At 47.9% G+C, this 21,462-nt stretch overlaps 1 protein-coding gene across 2 annotated transcripts in view; it reads right to left on the bottom strand.

Moving 5' to 3' along the window:
* Positions 1 to 377: 377 nt before the first annotated feature.
* Positions 378 to 21,462, bottom strand: part of CIB4 (calcium and integrin binding family member 4) — a 46,572-nt gene continuing 25,487 nt past the window's right edge. The window contains exons 4-8 of one of the 2 annotated variants that reach the window (XM_087863213.1): positions 11,537 to 11,658; positions 4,227 to 4,357; positions 2,859 to 2,968; positions 1,901 to 1,989; positions 378 to 408 (exon numbers count right to left, since the gene is read on the bottom strand). In XM_087863213.1, the coding sequence (XP_087719339.1) occupies positions 378 to 408; positions 1,901 to 1,989; positions 2,859 to 2,968; positions 4,227 to 4,357; positions 11,537 to 11,658 (483 nt within the window). Of the gene's footprint in view, positions 409 to 1,900; positions 1,990 to 2,858; positions 2,969 to 4,226; positions 4,358 to 11,516; positions 11,659 to 21,462 lie in introns of both variants that reach the window. The other variant, XM_045808898.2, reaches the window with a different exon arrangement.

Below are 21,462 nucleotides of genomic sequence, written 5' to 3'. Positions count from 1 at the left end.
TGTGGGTTTTCTGCATAAATGTCATCCCATTTGGTCTGGTCCCTGCTGTGACGGGGGTTGGGATTTGAACTGTCCTCAAAAAGGCTGGTCATCCTAGCTAGTTTGGATGACACCTTGCTGTGTCACCGGCAAACTTAAACCTGGAATGAGCAGTCCTTAATAAAAAGTACTTCTGTGCCATCCTGTATTCAATAGATGAACTGGGGGCAAGGGAAAGGCTTTTGTTTTGCTTTATTGAATAAACAATAGTCTAGAAGTGAGGTAGGACAGGGACGAAGTCATACTTCTGATCGGAGTCGGTCAGTGCCCAGAGGGGGTTGAATTCCAAGTTCCAGTGATCGCCTTTGAGGCTTCCAGATCAGGTATTTGTGGCCACATCAAAATCCCCAGAAGTGAATCCGAAAGGAGCTGAGAGAAAGCATCCCATGAGTCACCCTGAGCTACAGATCTAAAGCGCCCTCCAATTTCCAGGTTCGTAGTGGTCCTGGAGGCAGCCTCTCGTCCCTCTCTCTGGGATGGCCAGTTCGCAGCTGCTGCAAACCCTCCCAAAGCCTTATTATGTTCCTTTTAGCAACACCAGAAAGCGAAGGGTGTCAGAACCTCGTGGTGCCAAAATCAATGGAAAGAAATGGGAGAGATTCAAAGAAAAAGGCAAGGAGGACAGGATTCTGACTCCGTTATGTGCTGAGCTGTTCTGGAAGAAGAGGAATTACCCTTAGTTGGGGTGGTTGTTCCAAGTGTGGACAACCTTTCAGAGGGTCCACCCACGGCCCCGCCCCGTCGCAGCCAGGAGGGCCTGGAGAGCCCTCTCCTCCCACCAGGTGATCGGAAGAGGGGCGGACACCTGACCCGACCCGGGCCAATTGGATTCTCTGTCTGGGAATTTGGAGTCAGAGCTGAGAGATACGACTTAGGAATGAGTGACTACTGTCAGGAGGCCACGACTGGCCTCCTCTCTGACAAAGGAGAGATTCTGGTTTGCACGCAGAGCTAAGTACAGAGGAGCCGAGGAGAGAGGCAGAGACTCTGGGCATAGAGAAGAGAGAAAATGCACCATCTTTGGTTCCTGACCAGGTATTCTCCGAGGTCTAGTTGTCTTTGTTCTTCTTCTGATTGGGTGGTTCAACCATCATGAGTGGGCATTCTTTGCTATCAAATTCACCTAGACTATGAGACCAAGGGCAGAATAGGGCCGCAGAGCAGCAGACATATGCAAACAGATGCCAGCTCAACCCAAGAAAGGCATTCTAACAGGGCTGTTCAGTCATGAATGTGCTGTCTGCAGGGGTGGTGCCTTTCCCATAACTGGAAGGATCCAAACAAGACAGTTCAACATGGCCTGGCAATATGGAGATGGCTGATCAACTCAAGGGTGTCTAGACCAAGATATAAGACCTTTAATGCCCCTTCTGCCTGAAACAAGGTTTGGAAATACTCTGTGACCATTATCTTCACACCCCCGTGCAAATCCCCGACTTCTGGTGACCTCTGGAGTTGTGGGGGCAGGGGAGCAGGACGGGCAGTGGCCAAGGCCACCCGCCAGTCAGTTCTGGAGCCCCCTGTGCCCGGGGGAAGACACTGGTGTGCGGGGCCAGCTCTGGACGGGCAGTACGCAAAGTCAGGACCACCCATTTGCAGAGCCTGGAATGTAATCTTGCCTTTGCTGGTTAAAACCCCACTCCCTCTTTCTAAAGTTTAGAAATTTAGGTTGCCTAATTTCTCTAAAGCTCTACGTTTGCTGATTCTGAAAGAATCGGCAAATTACCGTGGAAACTCATGACCTCCTTGGGAAGACTGAAGGGCTTTGTTGGCTCTGGAAGAAGAGGAATTACCCTTAGTTGCCCCCCCGCCCCCCAGCTATGCTGGGCACTTCCCTTCCCCCCGCTCTAGAACACCTTACTTCATGAAGTCTGGAGACTTGGCCATCGCATGTTCAAACTCCGAGAAAGACAGCATGTTGTCGTTGTCCAGATCTGACTCATTCAGGACCTGGCCAGGGGTGCAGAAGGAGCCAGAGAACAGGAAGGAGGCCGGTATGAGAGAGTGAGATAGGGACGCAGGCAGAGGGGAGAATGTCTCATGCCAAGTGCTGCCATAGGCGGCTCTCTGCTGGGTGCTTAACATGCATGTGAGTCCCCCGACCCCCCTGAGGGGGGGTGAGGCAGATGTTCTCCCCACCCCCCTTGCTACTCCCCACCCCAGACAAAGACATGGAGATGCAGAGATAAGGTTATGTGCACTGAGGTCTGGGACCTCATGGGCTGGTCTCATTATGGGAAGAGTCCCCTTCGTGCCTCCAGCACAAACTTGGCAGTGAAAACGGGTGCAGAGGTAAGCAGGGTGACATCTCCCACCCACACCTATATCCGGTCACAGGCAGGGGCTCTGTACTGCATGGGGCCTGCTCAGGTCGAGGCGGCAGCGATGCCCTCTTATGGTTTTATCTTTGCTTCTAGTTTCAATCCAGACCAAAAGCACTTGAAGGTTCTCATGGTCTTAGGACAAACAGAATCATGAGGCTGCCTTCATGTCCCATCACACTTTGGACTGTCACTCTAGGACGCCTGGGATAATGTGGGAAAGGGGACGTGGTGATGTGTCCATCTGAGGCTAAGCTGCTGTCGGGTCACCTGCCGGCAGTGACCGCAGGGTGGGTGGGAGGGCCCCTTGGAGTGGGTGGATCGGGCACCTGCTCTCGGGGACCCTGGAAAGAAGGACCTTGGAGGAAAGACACACACTTGGGGGATAGTTGCCTCCAGCCATGTGCCCATCTTTCAGGGCACCTCACCCTGCCTGCCGTCCAGGGGCTCTGGGGGATGGCCCAGCCCAACCCGGCCGGCATGGTCCCGGGCACACACGTGGTTTGTGAGGTCGGTCAGCAGGTCCTCTGGCACGTCATCACTGTTGAGCAGTCGGAGGACAATCTTCTGCAGGTCATCCTCGTCGATGAAGCCGTTCTCGTTAAAATCTGCAAAGAGGAGGCAGAGTGTGAGAGGAGGTGGGGGCTTTCTCAACCTCCCAGGAGTCCAGGGAGCCATGGCCCCACAGAGCCCCCCTGTCCCGGGCAGACCTTGAGCCTGGCCCTCGGCGAGCCCGGGACAGGCAAGCAGCAGGGGCTCAGGTGGGGCTAAATAACACGATCAACGCAGTAGTAGTCGTCAGCATTCACTGGGCGCATACTACCAGCTCAGACATGTCCTGAGAGCATCACCTGTTTTCAGTCACTGAATCTTCACAGTCAACCTTTCATGAGTCTCACTTTACCAAAAGGACCCTGAGGCACAGAGGGGTGAGATGTTGGCCCACACTGCCGGTAAGTGGACGGCCGGGTTCCGACCCAGCCAGGCTGGTCTCCGAGCCCACGTCAACCACCGTGCTAGGGAATCCTCCCGCTCAGAACTCACGAAAGCCAGTAGGTGGTTTGGTGGCCGGGAGCCAGGGGCACGGAGGAGCAGATGGACGCCTGGACTTGAGCACGGTTCCCTGCTCCTGGCCCTACGCAGGGTGACCTGAGCACCAGCACCCCCTGCGCGGAGGACAATGCCCAGTGTCCACTCCAGGGTGCGCCCTGACCCTTGTCAGACCTTGGGTCCTCCTCTTTGAGTTAAAAAATATGGTCATTCCTATGAAACTACTGTAACATTGTATGTCAACAACAAAATATGGGCGTTACACAAGCCCCTGCACGCTGGACCCTCTTCCTGCCCTGGGTGTGTTTAACCCAGTTTCCTACAGAGGCGCCTTGGAAGGGTGTCCCCGGGCCCCTCGTGTTGCCTGCTGCAAGTCCTCTCTACAGGCCTTGAGCACTTCTATCTCCAGCCTTTGCAGAAAGCTGCCCCCTGCCCGGAGTGCCCTCCTCCTTTTCCTCCAAGCCCTGGAACACTCGGACTCACCCTGCACTCGCTCTCCCTTGCCTCCCCGTGAAGTCTCCCTGACACCCTCAGGCCCAGGATGGCTCCCTCCTTGAGCTCCAGCAGCTTGTAACACAGGACCGGTCCTCCTGGCACAAGCCTTGCTCTCCTTGGTGCCGGTGACCTAGGGCTGCCTTGTTTTCCCGGGGCAGCACCTGCTTCTTGCCACCGCCTCACTCGTTTACACTCTGCAGACACGTGGGTGCCTGCTGGGTGCCCATCCCTGAGCCAGGCATTGGTGCACAGCTGTACCAGAACGGTTCCTGCCTGGGTGGCACTTCCAGTCTGGGGGGTGCAGGGGAGACCGCTGGGCACCTGAGTATCTTGGCTCCAGGGAGAGAGGAACAGGCATCCCAAGGGCTCCAAGGGTTTCCAGGCAGGCAGGTTCATGTCTGATTGGGGTTGAGGGTGTGAATGAGGAAGACTTCTTGGAGGAAGAGGCATCGGAGAAGGATTAAAGGGTTTGGACCTCCAGAGATGGCAACCAGAGGAGGTGCCAGGGTCACTAGGGACAGTGGTAGAGAAGGAACAGCTCCAGGGTGATCAGTCTGGGGTGAGGGGAGCAGTGGCTTGGAGGTCTGGGAGAGTGAGTCAGAGGTTAAGGGTGGAAGGCGGGCTGAACTACATAGAGCCATGAAAGCTGAGGGAGAATGCTCTGGGAGAATGCCCCTGCTGCCTCTGGGAATGCCAGTGCAGCCCCTGCCTCTTCTAGAACTCCCCGCGTGGCCCCTCCCTCCTCTGGGAACCCCAGTGCAGCCGCTGGACCGCTCGGCAGCCACACGGTCAGTAAGGGCAGTAAGCTTAGGCAGGGACGACACCACCGGACAGACACAGATGTGCCAGGCAATGACCTAGTGCTTTCTCTTCTACTGTGTTTAGTCCTTATAACACCGACAGAGACAGGCACACCGAGATTAAACGACACACTTATACTTTGGTCTCATTTCTGCCTCTCGCCTTTCAAGATCTATGTCCAGCCTGGGCTTCTCCTGCACTCCAGGCACGTGTATCCAGCCACAGGCCTTCTTGTCCTCTCCACGTGGAGGTCTGATAGGTCCCTCAAGTTCAACTGGTCCAAACCCAAACTCTTGACGTGCCCCCGTCCTCCCTGGCCCCAAACCTGCTGCACTCAGCTGTGCCCTTCTTGGCAGACGGGCAATGGCCAATAAGCGTGGAGTCATCCTTGACCGTGTCCTTCCCTCACTCCCCATGCCTAAGGTGCCAGCAAACCCTCCCAGCTCCACCTTGGAGAGACAGTGGACCCAGCCTGATGACCTCCCCGCTGCACTGCCCCCACCATGGCCCAGTCAGCGTCACCGGTCTCCAGGGTTACCCCAGCGGCCTCCTAACCAGTGTGCTTACTCTCCGTCTGCCCCCTCAGTCTGTTCTCCCCTCAGCAGCCTGTGGTCCTGTGGACCCTACCACATTCTCCCCTCAGCACCACTTCTCACAGCCTCCATCTCAGCCAGAGGAAAGCCCAGGTCCTGACAGTGCTCTCCAAGGTCCACCCTGCCCTCACTCCGCCTCCTTGCCTTTTACCTAGCACGCCAGGCTCAATCCTACCTCCAGGCCTTTGCACCGTGCTTCCCCTCCCTGGAACACTCACCCAGAGATCCTTACGGTCTTCATTTAAATGCCAGCTTCTCACCAGACCCTGCTAAAATTGCACTTTCTGACCCATTCCCTGCTTTATTTTTCTCCCAGGGTCCCTGTATGTTTGCATTGTAATGAAGCACCCAATTCGTAGCTGGGTATATGATCATCTAAAATGAACGCTCCATTTCCCAGCCTCCCTTGCTGCTCGACGTGGCCCCATGTTTGGGTTCTGGCCAGCAGGATGCAAGCAAAAGAGGCACAGGCAACTTCCAGGAATGTCTTTAAAGAGAAGGCTACACCTTCTTTGTGACAGCAAGGCGACCTTGAGAATGGAGGATAAAGTGACACCACGGAGGCAACTACATCCTGCAACACCGTGGACAACTGCCTCTGGGATCCTATGCGTTAGGGAAGTAACACGTAGCTGCCAGAGATCTTGGAAGCTATCTTGTGTAAACCACAGGGGGTCCCCTGTCATTTGCCACCAAATTTAACCCCAACTAATGCATGATCTGAACGTTCGGTTCCTCATCCATAAAATAGGTAACAGTACCTCCACAGAGCTGCTGGGAGAGTTAAACAAGGCGACGCATGAAGTCACCTGGCTGGCCGTCCCCTGGACAGGATATGGATGTGGAAAGTACAACTCACCACCCCAGTCCTTGAGCAGGTGGCTCTCCCCTGACCCACGGCTTAGTAGCCCCAGGACCTGGAGGCTAAGGCCCGAGATGTTCATCCAGGCTCTCCCCGTGCATCGCTGCCATCACACATCTTGGGTGAGGGCTGGGAGCAGGTGGAGGGGCGGAGGGACTGACGCCGGGACTAGAGGGAGTGGGCAGCCGCAGTGACATTGCTCTGCTGGTAAGAAGCTCCACAGCTGCTCCCATAGACCCCGCAGTGTCCCCAGGCATCCTGCTGGCCCAGCTCCCGTATGCAGAGACTGCAGCAAAGTGACATGGCTTTGGTCCCAGGCCATCCGAAAACAGAATAATTTGCTAGAGTAGAATGTAGTCCTGGACAGTTCCCCTCCTTTGGGGGGTGCAAGGGCAGAGCGGCCTGGGAAAGGGGTGGGGGCTGGGAGCTCTGGGCGGCTGGCCAGCCCCTGCAGCCTCAGCAGCCTCAGACCCGCAGCCTTGGGCCGTTCTGAGAATGGGGGAGGGCCTACCTCTTGCTGTTTCCCGACAACAGGAAGGTTAGAGAGAGCTTCGAGAATGGGGCTCAACCTTCAGGCCCCCTAGAACACTCTTGCCATCATCATCCCAATCTCTCTGTCATGTTACTCCTTGCACTTTACGAAGTCCTTTTACAGAAACTAGCCCATGTTGGTTGAGTGAGGAAGGGCTTCCACTATCATTCCCAGGAGAACTGAGCCTGCCTCCCTTGCCTCTCCCAGCCCTCGGTCCTGGGTCAGGTCTCGGGGGGTGTGGCAAGCTCTCCCGCTGTTGCTCTGGCACCTGCCTGAAGGTCGTTCACATGGTGGCAGCCGTGTGATGGGAGCAGGAAGACAGGGCTGGGGAGTCGGTCCCTCCAGAGAGGGTGGGGGACCAATCTGTTGGAGGTCAGGAACATCCCTCAAAGCAGAACCTGGAGCCCAGCAGGTACATGCCCAGTGCTGGATTCTTGACGGATAACCATCCCCCTCCCTTCCTACCAACAGCAGTGCAATTCCTGTCCAGGGTGATGCTGTGTTCAGCTTAAAACACCCAGCTTTCCTGTCTCCCTTGCAGCCACCTGTGGCCACGGGACATAGTTCTGGACAAAGCAGCCCAAAGCTGCCGGGTGGGGCCTCCAAGAAAGCTTGTTACCGAAAAGTCAACTCAATCTGTGCCTTCAGATGTTCTCTTGGTTCTTATCCCTTCTCCCGTCCTTTTTTTCTTCCTGCCTGGAATGAAGATGAGAAGCCTGTAGGCACAGAAACCGTCTTGGGATGATGAGGACAACAGTCCCAGACTAAAGCTGCCACATCAGGGGTGTGAAGGAGCCAGGCGGTCGGCCACTGCCCCCTGGCTCTGGACAGCCTAATTCCAGGCTTTTTTTTTTTTCTTTAACACAGACACTCTTACATATAACTGAATGCAAGCCAAACCGGTATAGCAGCTCTGAAACTCCGTGGCACTTGAGAATCACCCAGGGAGCTTTTAAAAAGCCCACCAACCAGGGCACAGCCCCCACCCTTACACCAGATCTGTGCAGCTGGGGCCCAAGCAGCCGTGGCTCTGACGTCCCCCAGATGACTGCAGTGTGCAGTCACGTTGGAGAACTGATGGGTTAGAGCGGCATTTCCTAAGCTTTAGGATGTGGAGGGCCCAGCTGGGGGTCTTGTTAAAATGTAGACTTGGATGCAGCCGGGGTGCGGTGGGGCCGGAGATTTGGCATTCCCAGCGGGCTTCCTGGCAGGGTCGCTGCTGCCGGTGGACGGACCACGCACGGAGGACCAAGGCGTTAGAGCATCGAGTTAAGTCTCTGGACTTTGGCTAAGAAGGCTCACCAGGGCCATCACCACCTTCTCCTTTTCCTTTTTATTCCCCCTCTTCTCCCTTCCCCGCTGTTACCACGTCAGCGTGCCGAGAAGCTACCACGCGCCAAGCCCCGGGCGCAGAGATTCACGTGTCCCATTTCTTAGCCTGCTGACAGCTCTGTGAGGCGACAAATCTTCTGAACCTAAAGAGAATTCAGATTTGTCTGGGTATATCTGATGAAGCCTTGCAGTGTATGAGTCCCCAGGCATCTATTTGCACAGCTGATTTGCATGAAGGCTTTGCGCTTTTTGTTTTCGTGCTTGAGCGCAAGGAGGCAGGAAACCCGTCAAGGGGGCCTGGAGAGAGGGGCTGGAGGAAGACACAAGCACAGCGTGGGAGACAGGTGGTGTCTGGTCCCTGATCTGACGTGAGGCGCTCAGTCTGACCTCTTGGGAGTGAGGGCGTTCTCCCCACTTCTCAGCTGAACACAATTTAGCTCCTGTGCCTTGAAGCCCGGAGAACCTGCTGTTTTTGTAGCTCCCTGAAGGTTTGGGTGTTTTTGTTTGTTTAGCTCTGGAAACCATGGAAAGACAGCTGAGGCAGACGTCTTCGGGAACATCTGCTCAGCCCACACTTCACCATCTCTGAGAAGTGTCCCCACCCCCGGCAGTAGGTCTCTGGAGCTGTGTCTGTTACGTGACTCTGCATCTTTTGCGCTGCGGTTGGTTGGACAAGGCTGTTCACCCAGCCTGGGCGTAGCAAGATCGTGGGTTTGGCTGAGCCATCAGCCTCTCCTGAGAAAACGGGGGACCAGGGTGCTCATCTACGGCCCATAGGCACAGAAGCACGGAAGTCTGTAGAAAGGGCCAATGCACAGAGAGAAGCAGAGATGAGGGGCCAGGCAGCCATAGAGAGAGAAGAAGACAGCAGCTGCCTCACTTCCTGACTACTTGCCAGCTGCGTCCTCGGGAGGCTGCCTCAGTTCCACCAAGGGTGCCATGTTACTCATGATAGACAAACTCTAGAGCCCTCCTCCCCCCAAGACCTGCCCCTCTTGGTGTTTATGTGAATATAATCTCCATATCCCTTTCGTGTGGAAGGGAACTGTGACTTATATCTCACCAGCAGAATTTGGCAACAGTGATGGGATGTTACTTCTGTGATTACAGTGTTATACAGGACTCTCTCTTTCCAGCATACGCGCGCAAGAGACTCTCTCTCTAGCTGTCTTTGAAGAAGCAAGTGGCTATGACAGGGGAGGCCCATGTGTCAAGGAGCACAGGTCAGCCTCTGGAAACTGAGGGAAGCCTCCAGCAGATAGCCAGCGGGAAGCCAGGGCTCTGAGTTCCACTGACACAAGGAAATGCCCTTGCCAACAGCCTACATCCACTAGGTTTGTGGTAATTTATGACACAGCAGTGGAAAATGAATATACCGCTGTTCATTGCCTTTTACACAGGTAAGTCCCTGTTACTTGCCACCTGAAGACTCTTGGCTCAGATGAGAGCACTCAGCCTGGGCCAGCATTCTGCGTTGGGAAGAGCTGTCCACCCAGAAGAGTACTGACAGGAGGCAGACGTGGCTCGGGACAGCACAGCAAGTACTCTGTGGCACAAGTCCCGACAGAAAGGGGCAGAAACTAGTGGGCTAGAACTCCCCAGGGATCCCCAGTACTACTTGCGGTAAGGAAGGAGGCAGATGAATGAACAGGTGGGGACCACTAAGCCAATTAAATTTGGGTGTATGATTTCATTTGTACTTAGCTCTGCTCGAAGTTCACTATAAATGTATGTCTTGTATCACACTTAGGATATGTGGGCTATTACTTCTTCAAATACTTTTTCTTCCCCATTAATTCTTTTCCTTCTGTTCTTCGGATTATTTATGTTGAACTATCTTCAGGTTTCTGACCCTTTCCTCTGTCATCTCAATTCTCCTGTTAAGTCCATCCAGTGAATTTTTATCTTAGGTAGTTTATTTTTCACTTTTATATTTTCCACTTGATTCTTTCTTATAGTTTCTATTTCTCCGCTGAGAATTCCTACTATTTCTTTCATTATGAATATCTTTTACCTCACTGGCCAAGGTTGAGTAGCTGTTTTAAGATACTTATTAGTGAATTCCAACATCTGGGTCATGTCAGAGTCAGGCTCCATTCTTGAGAATATATCAATTTTATTTTTTTAATTGTCTATTGAATAATTTTGGATTGTAGCTCAGACATTTCTGGTTTTCTGAAATTTCTGTATATTGAAACATTTTGGATTGTATTAGACATTATAAATAAATTGTTGTAAAAACTCTGGATTCTGTTATATTCTTCCAAAGAGTGCTGATTTAAAAAAAAAAATCTATCAGGCAAACAATAGGACTTAAGCTGCAATCCCTGTCACAGAGGGACCTTGTTAAAATGCAGTGGCCACTCAAATCTCAGTTCTGTTATCCTTACCTGAGCTGCTTTGAGTCTGCCATTGTATGTATGGTTTAGAGGTCAGAAAGAGATCTGGGCATAGTTCATACACAGATGTTGGGTTCCCTTGTCTGGCTTTCTTTCATGGATTCTCCCTTATTTTCACTTTTCAGGGGAAAATTGTCCCCAAACTCTCTGATTCTTCAAGTCAGAAAGAATTCAAGGTTTCTTTCAGTCCTGTATGATACCCTCACTGAAAGCCACCTTTAGGGTAAAAAAGTTTGTAAAAAGGGGAGGGGAACCATCCAGTACCATTTCCTTTTTCCAAGTGTCAACTCTCTGCTTCTGGTACCACTCTAATGCAAGGCAAGAATAAGATGGCGTCCACCGTGTGGAGATAGGGAGGACCTGGCTGGAAGGGAAAGCACATGAAATGCCCAACTAGACAAGCCTGAGTGTACAAGTCCTTTGGGGCCAAGGAGTTATCACAATGAGCGTAAAGCCTTGCACATGGTCTGTTTGAAGACTTCTCAAGATTTCTTTGTTTCTTTCCTTTTAATTTCTTTTGAGAATTCCAGGTATCTCAGCTGCGCTAGGGGACATGAGCCCACTGAAGAGCAGAAATTTAGCAGCGTCTTATGGCTACAGACAAAACCAGAGACCAAAAAATGTCAAAGGACCTCAGAGATGATCTCCCTCAAACACCTCATTTTAAAGATGATGAAACTGAGGCCCATAAAGATGAAATGATTTGTCTAAGATTTCTCAGCCGTTTAGTGGCTAAGCTAGTTCTGATGTTTAAATTTCTGAATTTCTGCAAAACCAGCATAGCTCCTTCATACCCATATGTAGTCCTCAATCTCTCTCTATCTGGCCTGCCTACACTGCTACCACAAAATACAACACCCGGGGCTCCACTTGCCTCTGATGGCATGGAGGGGAGGGCATCTATCCATTGAAGTAGTAGTTCACCACCATTTTTTTTAATCTATAGAACTCAAGAAACATGTTAATACCCATAAACACCCAAGTGAATCCCAAGGAACATCATCCCATCAGTGAATTGATGTTGATGGATTCCAGGTTGGTCTTTACTCTATGGCACCTCCCCCCACCCCCCACCACCACTTAGTCACCCACCATAGATGCGAAAGGCATACTCGATCTTCAGGCTGGGGCAGGCCTGTTCACTGAACACGGATGCCATGCCCAGCACATCCTCAAAGGAGAACACATTGTTGTGGGAGAACACTTTGCAGATTCGGTCTCTGAAAGGGTTGACCTGTGGAAGAGGAAGAGGAGGGGATGAGGAGGCCCATCAATGTCAGGTTCATGCCTCCCTGGCCCTCACGTATCTATCAGAAGCACAGCAAATTCCTCTCTGGCACCCTTCTCTGCTTTCTGTATGTCTAATTCATTCCCCTACCAGGACTTCTTTCTCCCAGCTGCTCAGGGGCCCAGCCCTGCCTATTCTAAACTCTTCCTTGCCTGCTGGTAGGCTTTATCAGGTCTCAACTTTGCTGTAGTATTCTAGAATGACCCCAATCCCTCCCCTCAACCAACCCAAATTCTTTTTCCTTAGATGCACCTCAACTAAGAAAGCTATTTGATTCTGTGAGTTCTCATAGCAGATCTGAATGGCCAATCTGCCCAATTTTTAATTAGTTTAAACAAATCTCTGGTTGATTTTTCTAGTCCTCCTTTCAATGACTTTCACTGACAAGGTACATTTTCAAGGCTCTGCGCTTCATGCAAAAGGATTAGTTCCTCTGCTTCAAGTACCCGATGGGCCTGTTACCTCCCTCAAGGGTGTTTGAGCCCCAGCACTCCCCCACGCCCTGCCAGGGGCCTGTATCCTTGTCTAACACTCCTTAGGGTTTTCTCAGCAACAGCCAAGGCTTAGCCCTCTGGTTTTGAGCTCTCCATTTATGGCACATGAAAATTTCTCCTTCATTTCTTTTGAACTAAGCTACATATTAATACCTATGGTTGTGTTTTATTTGGTACTCCTGTGTATTTGAGGTGGGAGAGAGAACCTTCTCTGTCACCTCTGGTGGCCATGTAGCTCTCAAGGTTTAGTGAGAAAACAAGGTACCCAAGTTCCTTGTTAAGAGCATGAAGTGTGAGCTCCCACCCTCAGCGATTCTGTTTTGGAAGGTCTGAGGTGTAGCCCAGCATCATGCATGAATTGTGTCTGTCCCCCAAATTTGTATGTTGAAGACTTAACCCCTCATACCTCAGAATGTCACCTCATTTGGAAACAGGGTCTTATAGATATAATTGGTTAAGGTGAGGGCATACAAAGTGGGGTGGGCCCCTAATCCAGTTTGACTTGTTTCCTTATTAAAAGGGGAAATTTGCACACAGAGACATGCACTCGAGGAGATAAAGGCAGGGGTGGGTGTGAGGCATCTACAAGCCAAGGAATGATTGCTGGCCCGCCACCTAACGTTAGGAGAGAGGCATGGAACAGATCCTTCCTCATAGCCCTCTGCAGAAACCAACCCTGCAGAAGCCTTGCTCTCAGCTTGCTAGGCTCTAGAAGTGAGACAGTAAATTTCTGTTGTTTAGGCCACATAATTGTGGCACTTTGTCACCCCAGCCTTAGCAAACGAATACACCTAGGAATCTACGTTGTAAATAAGGTCCCTAGGTGACGGGGTTACTCTCACATATATATACACATATATGTCCGCGGAGTGGCCAGGGGCTGGGAGAATCTGGGCTGCCTTGATAAAACTTCCAAACAAGCTCCTGCAGGGTCTGCCCCTCCACCCTTTCACCTCTACACCCCCACCCCCTGGAAAGCTTATCGTGATGGTGTCAAATGAATGCTGATAAGAGCTATCTGCTGCGATGTATTCCAGGTCACGTGTATCTAGCTGAGTGGCTTCACAAACTACTTGGCCCAATTTTAACTCAATTAACTCTCGCAAATGGTGGCTTAACAAGATTCCTGCAAAGAAAATACAATTGAAGATAATGCTTATAATGCAAGTGCGGGTGATCAACCAGAAAACGTCAGGGCAGATCCTCTGCTACTTAAAATACAAGTTGTCCTCTATTTGGTAGGAGAAATGGTGAGCATCTCGTCAGACGTAGCTCAAGTCCCAGCTTCGGTTCTCATTTCCTGGGGTCAGACAGGGCCAAGGCAGACCAGCAAGAAGTGAGCCTAAACATACACCCAACCAGGGAAAGAGATACCAGTCTTCCCTTCCCTGGGGGCCCATCTCCACGCTTGGCTTTGCTAGGAGTGATGGGGGGGGGGAGGGGAGGGCAGCCAGGAAGCCAATCCACTCTCTCTTTGGCACATGTCACGTGACTCTGCTATCTACACACACATACACACACCACTTGCCTTACAGAGATTGGGAAGGAGGCAGCTGGTGTGGAAGCTGGTGGTAGCAGGAATAGTGCATAGGACACAATGTAGTGACCACAGATACTATCGGAAGATGTGGGGGAAATATTGCTGAACATGTAGAGAAATAAGCATTAGAACAAATTTCACACTGTGGAAAGTTCGCTAAATAGTTGGATGACAAGTACAGATGCTTCTAACATGGTTTTCCTAGATTCTGTTTCGAGAATAAAATACATGAAGAACCACATTTCTGTGAGCGACTAATGGAAAGAGGCGATATTGACTGAACAGTACATTACTCCCTTAATGAAAACACCAGCTATGGGAGAAACTGTCTGGGTGTTATCACTAATGGAGTGGCTGCTCCAGGATGAAAAGGATTCTGGGTAAGGGTGCAGGGATGGCCACACCTGTGAAACCAATGCCCCACGAAACTTCCTGCAGGTTACCAGTCAAAAGGTTAAGACCCAAAGTACACAAAGTGATACCGGATGCATTGGTGTGGGTAATTTTTTTTTTTAAGAGTTTAAAGCATAGTAAAACATAGACAATGATTTGTAATCAGAAGGGAAGTGACTTTGAAAATCTTTTGAACCACATAGAGGTTTGCTGGTTATCTCTTGGCAGAGCGCTTAAAGGAGCTATCAAACTTTAAGAGGAATTATATGTGTTTCTTGTACAAAAAGACAAACGTTCCAAATTTGCTGAGCATTTTATGATGACAAGTGACTGTTGGCAGATATCCACTGAAAAATGAACTCGAATTCTTCTGACTCTTCGAGGTAGAGGTGACTCATTTCAGCAATGAGGGAGAAAAGCACTTGCTTTTCCAAAGAACTCCTGCTTTGGAGAAACTATTTTGAATATCAGATTTTTGTTGTTGAAAACATGTGAAGTCACTTAAAATAATGCCTCTATGTGCATACTTGAAAATCTTAGAAACAGATTTTTCTAAATCTGTTTGAAAATCATCCAAATGGAGAGTGTCAGTGGGTTTTGAGTCCATTTGTTAAAAATATAAAAATGCAGTGTTTTTCCAATTATCTTGTAAGAGCCACTGAGTGACATAAGGGCAGATGGACATCTACGAGCTTCATTTCGATAAAAAGCCTTTAATTGGCAGATGGGATTGAAAATGAGTGCCATAATTTAATACATGCAGCCAATGATACGTTTGTTCTCTTTGGACCAGCTATGACAGCCACTAAAAATAGACTCAACTAGAACCAGACCCCCGAATAGCTCGATCTCCAAGTGTTAAAGCAAGATTTTAAAGAATAATGAAGCACGTCCAACCATACTGCTTTCCCTTGTACCATTGTTATTAATTACAAGCCAATGATACAATGGTGAGAGGAGGAAATTTTGTTCTAGAAATGAAAGGGGAATCTATTTTTAAGGTATTTTATGTTTATTTAATTTATATAATATTTAGCTTTAAAATGTTTTATTTTGTGGGACACCTGGGTGGCTCAGTCGGTTGAGCGTCTGCCTTCGGCTGAAGTCATGATCCCAGGGTCCTGGGATGGAGTCCCAAATCGGGCTCCCTGCTCAGCGGGGAGGGTGCTTCTCCCTCTGCCTGCTGCTCCCCCTGCTTGTGCTCTCTCTCTCTGACAAACAAATAAAATCTTTGAAATGTTTTATTTTGCATGTTTGTATCATAACATACTGGTATTGTAGTAAAGAGACAGAGTCTGAATATACACATATTATGGGTGCGTGCTCCCCATATTTTTAATCGCTGGGTAGGCATGATCAAAGGTAGCTGGTGATCTCTGATCTAGACTAAGCCCCTCATAAATCAGGGATGTGGAAAAGAGGCCCCAGAGTGGGGAGTCGGGGGGGGGGGGGAGGGAGTGACTTGCCCAAGGTCACTCAGCCTAGGACCCAGGTCTCCTGAGTCTTCCTGGCACACTTTCCACTATGGTCCCTTGTGGCAAACAAACATAAAAGAAAAGGTGGTGGAGGAGGCAGAACATGTGACCATTAAATGAAGAAAACCTTGGAACTGGAACCTCTTAAAAGGCTTACTTCAATTAAAAAAAATTTTTTTTTGACGCAAAGTGCCAAAACAGAGGCTAGCTTGAAGTCAAAGCCGTGGCCCCTGCCTGTGAGAGCTCCACCTCCAGCCTTCTGGTGGGTAGTGGCTGTCCTGAGAGGGAGCAGCCCTGGAGGGGACAGTGCAAGCAAACACTGCGGGAGGGAGAAGCCGAGAGAATAAGGCAGAGGCAGCAGGAAGTGGGTAGGCTTGGGAAGGGTGGAGGGGCCAGAGGGAAGGAGTGGGGGAGGAGTGAGCAGATGGCAGGGCAGATGACATGCAGGGCCCCGGGTCACCAGAGCTGTTTCTAGGCCCTGGGGGCCGAGGGGCGGCTGGTACGGTTCTTTGTGAGGCCTAGCGGGCACGTGCCAGGAGGGTGTCCCTGGCCTGTCTCTGTTCCAGCAATGGCAGCTTCCCCCTCTCCCAGGTTTGCTGCCTCCTCCCTTCCTGGAGGGAGATCCCAGGGCACAGACGTCCCCTGTGGCGAGGTCTCCTGAGCACATGTGCAGCTCTGTGCAAAGGGATGATGCCAGGGCTGCAAGGATAGTTTCAAAGGGCCCAGGAGAGGCTGCCTCCATGCCTGGCCCTGCTCTCCACCCAGAGCTAAGCGCAAGCTTAGCTGGTGTTCTTGCATCCAGCCCAGCCGCAGAACAGCTGGGGGAGAGGCCAGAGAGGGAGCAAGGCTCATGCGTGGTCACAGTTCAAGTACTGTGTTCCACATTGTGTTGCTATTACTTTAACAATCTGAAATCTGAACCAATAAATTTTGGGACCTATCCAGAGAGTTATAGTCTGCATTAAATCTCACACTCATTTAGAAGCCTTCAATCCCCAGAGAGGAAGAAGATGACAATTGACAAAGCAACGCTTCCATTTCAAGAATAATACACACCCCAGCCTGAAGGCGTTCTGAACAAGTGAATATAAACATACGCCAGTATAGACATTTACACAGGTGACTCAGTAGTCAATCTCCATCTCTGTATGACAAAACTAAAGAAGATGAAAATAAACCCCAAATGCTGGGGATTTTTTTTTTTTTTTGAAACAGAAACTACAGTTTGTTGACAATAAAAAGATTGCAGTCCCTGCCAAAAAACTAACATTTTTTTAAAAAGATCTTCTCAAAGTTATTGAACAAGAGATCTGATTTGAAGATGAAAGTCAGAGGGAAAATATTTGGACTTAGCTTAAAAATATCTCCTCACCATTTTTCCAACTAGTACACAGTCAAAAGGAGCTTTTTACAGTTGCTGGAAAAATTCATACAAAAATACGCTAGTGACTCAGCAGTGACGTTGCCGATGAGGTTTGATTTTTAAGATCTTGTTTTTTTAAAAAGGATCAGACAGCATTATTTCATTTAAAACTTCTCACTGCCAACTAAACTGTCTTAATTTTTAGGGTTTGTTGTTTTAAACTAATGCTTCATTTGTTCATTTTGTCTGCTACCAACTCTTGCCAAAAGTATACGATTAATGTTTGTATTTTAAAAATTTTAAACAGATGTAAAGCATCTGTCTAGGAAAGGAGTAGATGGAGGGGTCGGCTGGGAGGGGTACATAAGAGGCCAGTTCTTTCTGGATCTTGAGTGGAGGCCTGAGGTTACTTATGCAGACTCTCACTGAGCAAGCTGCTGCCCAAAAGACCTCTCATAGTTGCATAAGATTGGTTGAACAGACCACATATCCTGGGAGAAGGGTGTAAGAAATCGTTTGTGTTTTAGTGCCTTTAAAAACTTTCCCCCAGATATACCATATTTATGGATTGGAAGGTTCAACTTAATTAAGATGTTGATTCTTCCCAAATTGATCTGCAGAGTTAATACAGTTCTAGTTAAAGTCTTCCAGCTGATGTTTTTGCAGAAATTAACAAGATGATTCTAAACTTTATATGGAAATTGAAAACACAAAGGGCCAAGAACAGCCAAAACAATTCTAAAGAAGGGGAACAAGGCGGAAGCACTTATACTCCTAGATATCAAGATCTTGCTATAGCTTTAGTAATTGATACAGTGTAGCTGGCACAAGGAAAGACAGACCAATGGCCATAATAAAAATTCTGGAAACAGACCGACACATATATGGCTACTTGATTTATAACAAAGATCACATTGCAAAAGAATGGAAGGAAGGTCTTTTCAGTAAGTGGTGTTGGGTTGATTCCTACCTCACACCATACACAAAAATCAATTCCAGATTGATCATAGATCTAACATGGAAAACCAATAGTAAAACGTGTAGACAAAAACATAGGAGAACATCTTCATGACCTTGAGGCAAAAATTCTTTAACAATATAGAAAAGGCTTTGATCATGAAGGGGAAAAAATCCATAAATTGGAGTATATGAAAATAAGAACTTATGTTGTTTAAAAGACATTATTAAGGAAGTGAAAAGGCAAGCCACAGCAATCAATATTACTTCAACAAGGCGAATAGATAGACAAACTCTGGTATATTCATGTACTGGAATACTCCTCAGCAATAAGTAGGAACAAAGTATTGATTCATGCAACAGTGTGGATAATTCCTAGATGTGTTCTGCTAAGTAAAAGAAGTCAGATCCAAAAGACAACATACTGTACGAGCCCATTTGTATGACATTCTGGAAAATGCAAAACTATAGGGATGGAAAACAGGTGGTTGTCAGTGGTTGGGGGAAGGGAAGGAAATAACAACAAAGGAGACTCACAAAGAAATTTTTAAGGTGATGGAACTGTTCGTATGGTGGTACTGTGGTGGCTGAGCCACACCTCTACGCATTTGTTTAAACCCATAGAACCATACCCACAATGAGTGAAGTTTATAGGATGCAAATAAAAAATTTAAAAAGTTTTAAGGACCCAAGATGCTAGTAAACCTAGGATGAAATGGGGACCATGACAAATAAAAGTAACTGTGTTTTAAATGTATGACAAAAACCTCACTGGAAGGAATTTGGAAAGAGGAGCTAACCAAATAACTTTGGAAAATGGTGGTTTTACTGGATACATAGTCTAAAGACAAAAAGAGCCACAAACCAACCCTGAGCCCGGCTAGCAAATTTGTTTCTCACAGGGGTGTGTGTGGGTTGGCAATTCTGAAACTACACGGATACTGGGGTTGAACAGATAGACAAATAAATAACAAATAATAGGAACCAAGTTTCTCATTGTCACAAGAAGTTACAAATACGCAAGAGGGGAAGTCTAGATGTGATATATACAAAAATAAATACTGGTGTGTAGTATATTTGAGTTACTATACATGCATATATTTTCTAGCTCTATCCACTAAGTAACTTTACAGTGGAGAAATCCGGAAACACCACCTTAATTAAGTGACCAAGGTTAACATCACCAGTAATAGGTCATGTCAGTATCATGTATTCCTTGATATGATGTGATGAGATAGGGCACATCACCTCTGTGGTATTTGTTGTACAAATCCATAACCCCAGTCTAAGCAAGAAAACACATCGGACAGACCCAAACTGAGGGAGGTTCTACAAAAATAACTGGCCAGTGCTCTCCAAAAAATTATGAAAGACAAGACTGAGAAACTGTCACAGATTAGGGGAGACTAAAGGCAATGTGGGAGCCTGGAGTGGCTACTAGAACAGATAAAGGACATAAATAAGAAAACTGGTGAAATCCGAATGAAGTTTGTGATTTAGTTTGTAGTGTCCCACCAATTTTAATTTATTATCAGTTTTGATAAGTGTACCATGGTTATGTAATAAAGATATGCAATACTCGCCTTGATAAATCTTAAAAGCAAGCCTTGAAAGGATTGAACTCATTTCAATGCACAACTACATCCAAGAACAAAACTCAGTAACATATAAATGAATACGACAAAATTAAGTACCAAATGATATAAAGTTTACAATATTCAGTATCCAATTAAAAGTTGGCAGTCCTGTGAGAAGGTAGGAAAATAAGACCCACAACCTGTAGGAAAAACAACTAATAAAAAAACAGATCCAGAAATGATACTGATAGAATGAGCAGGCACAAACATTAAGACAATAATAAATATGCTAATATGTTCTAAAAGGTAGAGGAAAGCATGATGAGGAAAACTGTATACCCATCGATTCAAGAAGCTTAATAAAACGGAAGCAGAAGAAACTTGAAGAAAACCACATCAGGGCACAGCATAATCAGTCTGCTAAAAACCAGCGATAAAGGGGAAAATATTTTTTGGTGGGGGTGGGGTGGAACGCATACATATGGAGGAACAGAGATAAAAATGAAACTAAGCAAGCCAAAAAATACGGAGCAGTATCTTTAACTCGGAGAGGAAGAAGAAAAAAAAAAAAAGGCTCTCATGCTATTATTCTATACCCAGCAAAAATATCCTTCAAACCTAAAGGCAAAAGACATTTTTCCCAAACAAAAGCTGCGAAATTCATCTGCAGACCAGGGCTACAAAAAGATTAAAGGAAGTCCTTCGGGAAGAAGGAAAATACCAGAAGGAAACCTGGATCTACACAAAGGAATGAAGAACACCAGAAATGATAAATACGTGAGTAAATATGAAAGAACTTTTTCTCATTTTAAATTCTTTTCAAAGAGACAAATCCACATATAGAGCTAGAAATTTCAATATGCTTCTGTCAATAGTTGATAGAACGATAGACCAAAAACTCGTTAAGGAAATAGAAGACTACCAACCAACTTGACTTACTCAGCGTTTTATAGAGCCCTCTGCCTTACGCAGCGGTATACATATTTTTCTCAGGTGCACTTGGCGTGTTTACCAAGATAGATCATATTTTAGGATATAGAGAAAGTCTCAATAAATATTAAAAGATATAAATCATACAAAATATGTTCTCTGACCACAACAAAATTAAATTAGAAATCAGTAACAGAAAGGTATCTTGAAGACCCTCAAAGTCAAAAAAGTCACACAAGAAATGAGAAAATAATTTGATCTAAATGAAAACAAAAACAAGCTATCAAAATTTGTGGTATTCAGTGCAAGCATCGTGTATAAGGAAAGAAACAGCATTAAGTGCTTATATTAGAAAATAAAGGACGTAAATGTTTATTTAAATAATAATTTAAAAAAAGGCCCTTCACCCAAGAGTGGGAGTTGGTCACTGGAGGAAAAGAGTGTCAGGAATTCCAGGTCTATCAGGTGGAGCCCATTCTAACCCTGGGCTCCTTGCCCCTAGGAAGTGGCCCCCGAGGACGTGAAGGAGCTTGTCACCAAGGGGCAGTGGCTGGAAGCCACAGGTGGATGGAGCTTCTGGGCTGAACTGAGAAACTTTCACGGAAGGTTTCTCTTCCTTTGACCCATTGCCCAGGAGGAATTCCCAGTTCTGGGTCTGAACCCCTGCACCCTTCAGCACTAGAATAACTCTGCCAGAAGGTGGCAGTGTTGAGTTGAAGTTGCTCAGTCAGAGCTCAAACCCAGCATGGTTGAGCACCTACTGTGTGTAAGCTGTTGGTTTGGGCTGCGATGATCTCACAGGCACGTGGCCGGATGGATATCACCACTCCGTTTTACAGAGAGGAAACTGAAGCCAGAGAAGGAGAATGCAAACTCCTAATTCGATGCTTTGTCTGCACTGCTACTCTTAACTCTGTTGGGTATTTTTTTCCCAAGAAAATTTCTCAAATTCACATTTCTGCACACACAAAGCAAGCAGGGTTTGAGGTATTACCCTGAGTCCCAAGTCCCTGACACTTGG

Source organism: Ursus americanus, chromosome 7 (assembly GCF_024610735.1).
Source record: "Ursus americanus isolate L20-20 chromosome 7, mUrsAme1.1.p, whole genome shotgun sequence".
Taxonomy (NCBI): domain Eukaryota; kingdom Metazoa; phylum Chordata; class Mammalia; order Carnivora; family Ursidae; genus Ursus; species Ursus americanus.
Note: the sequence above shows the minus strand (reverse complement) of the source record. Positions and strands in the feature narration are given on the sequence as shown.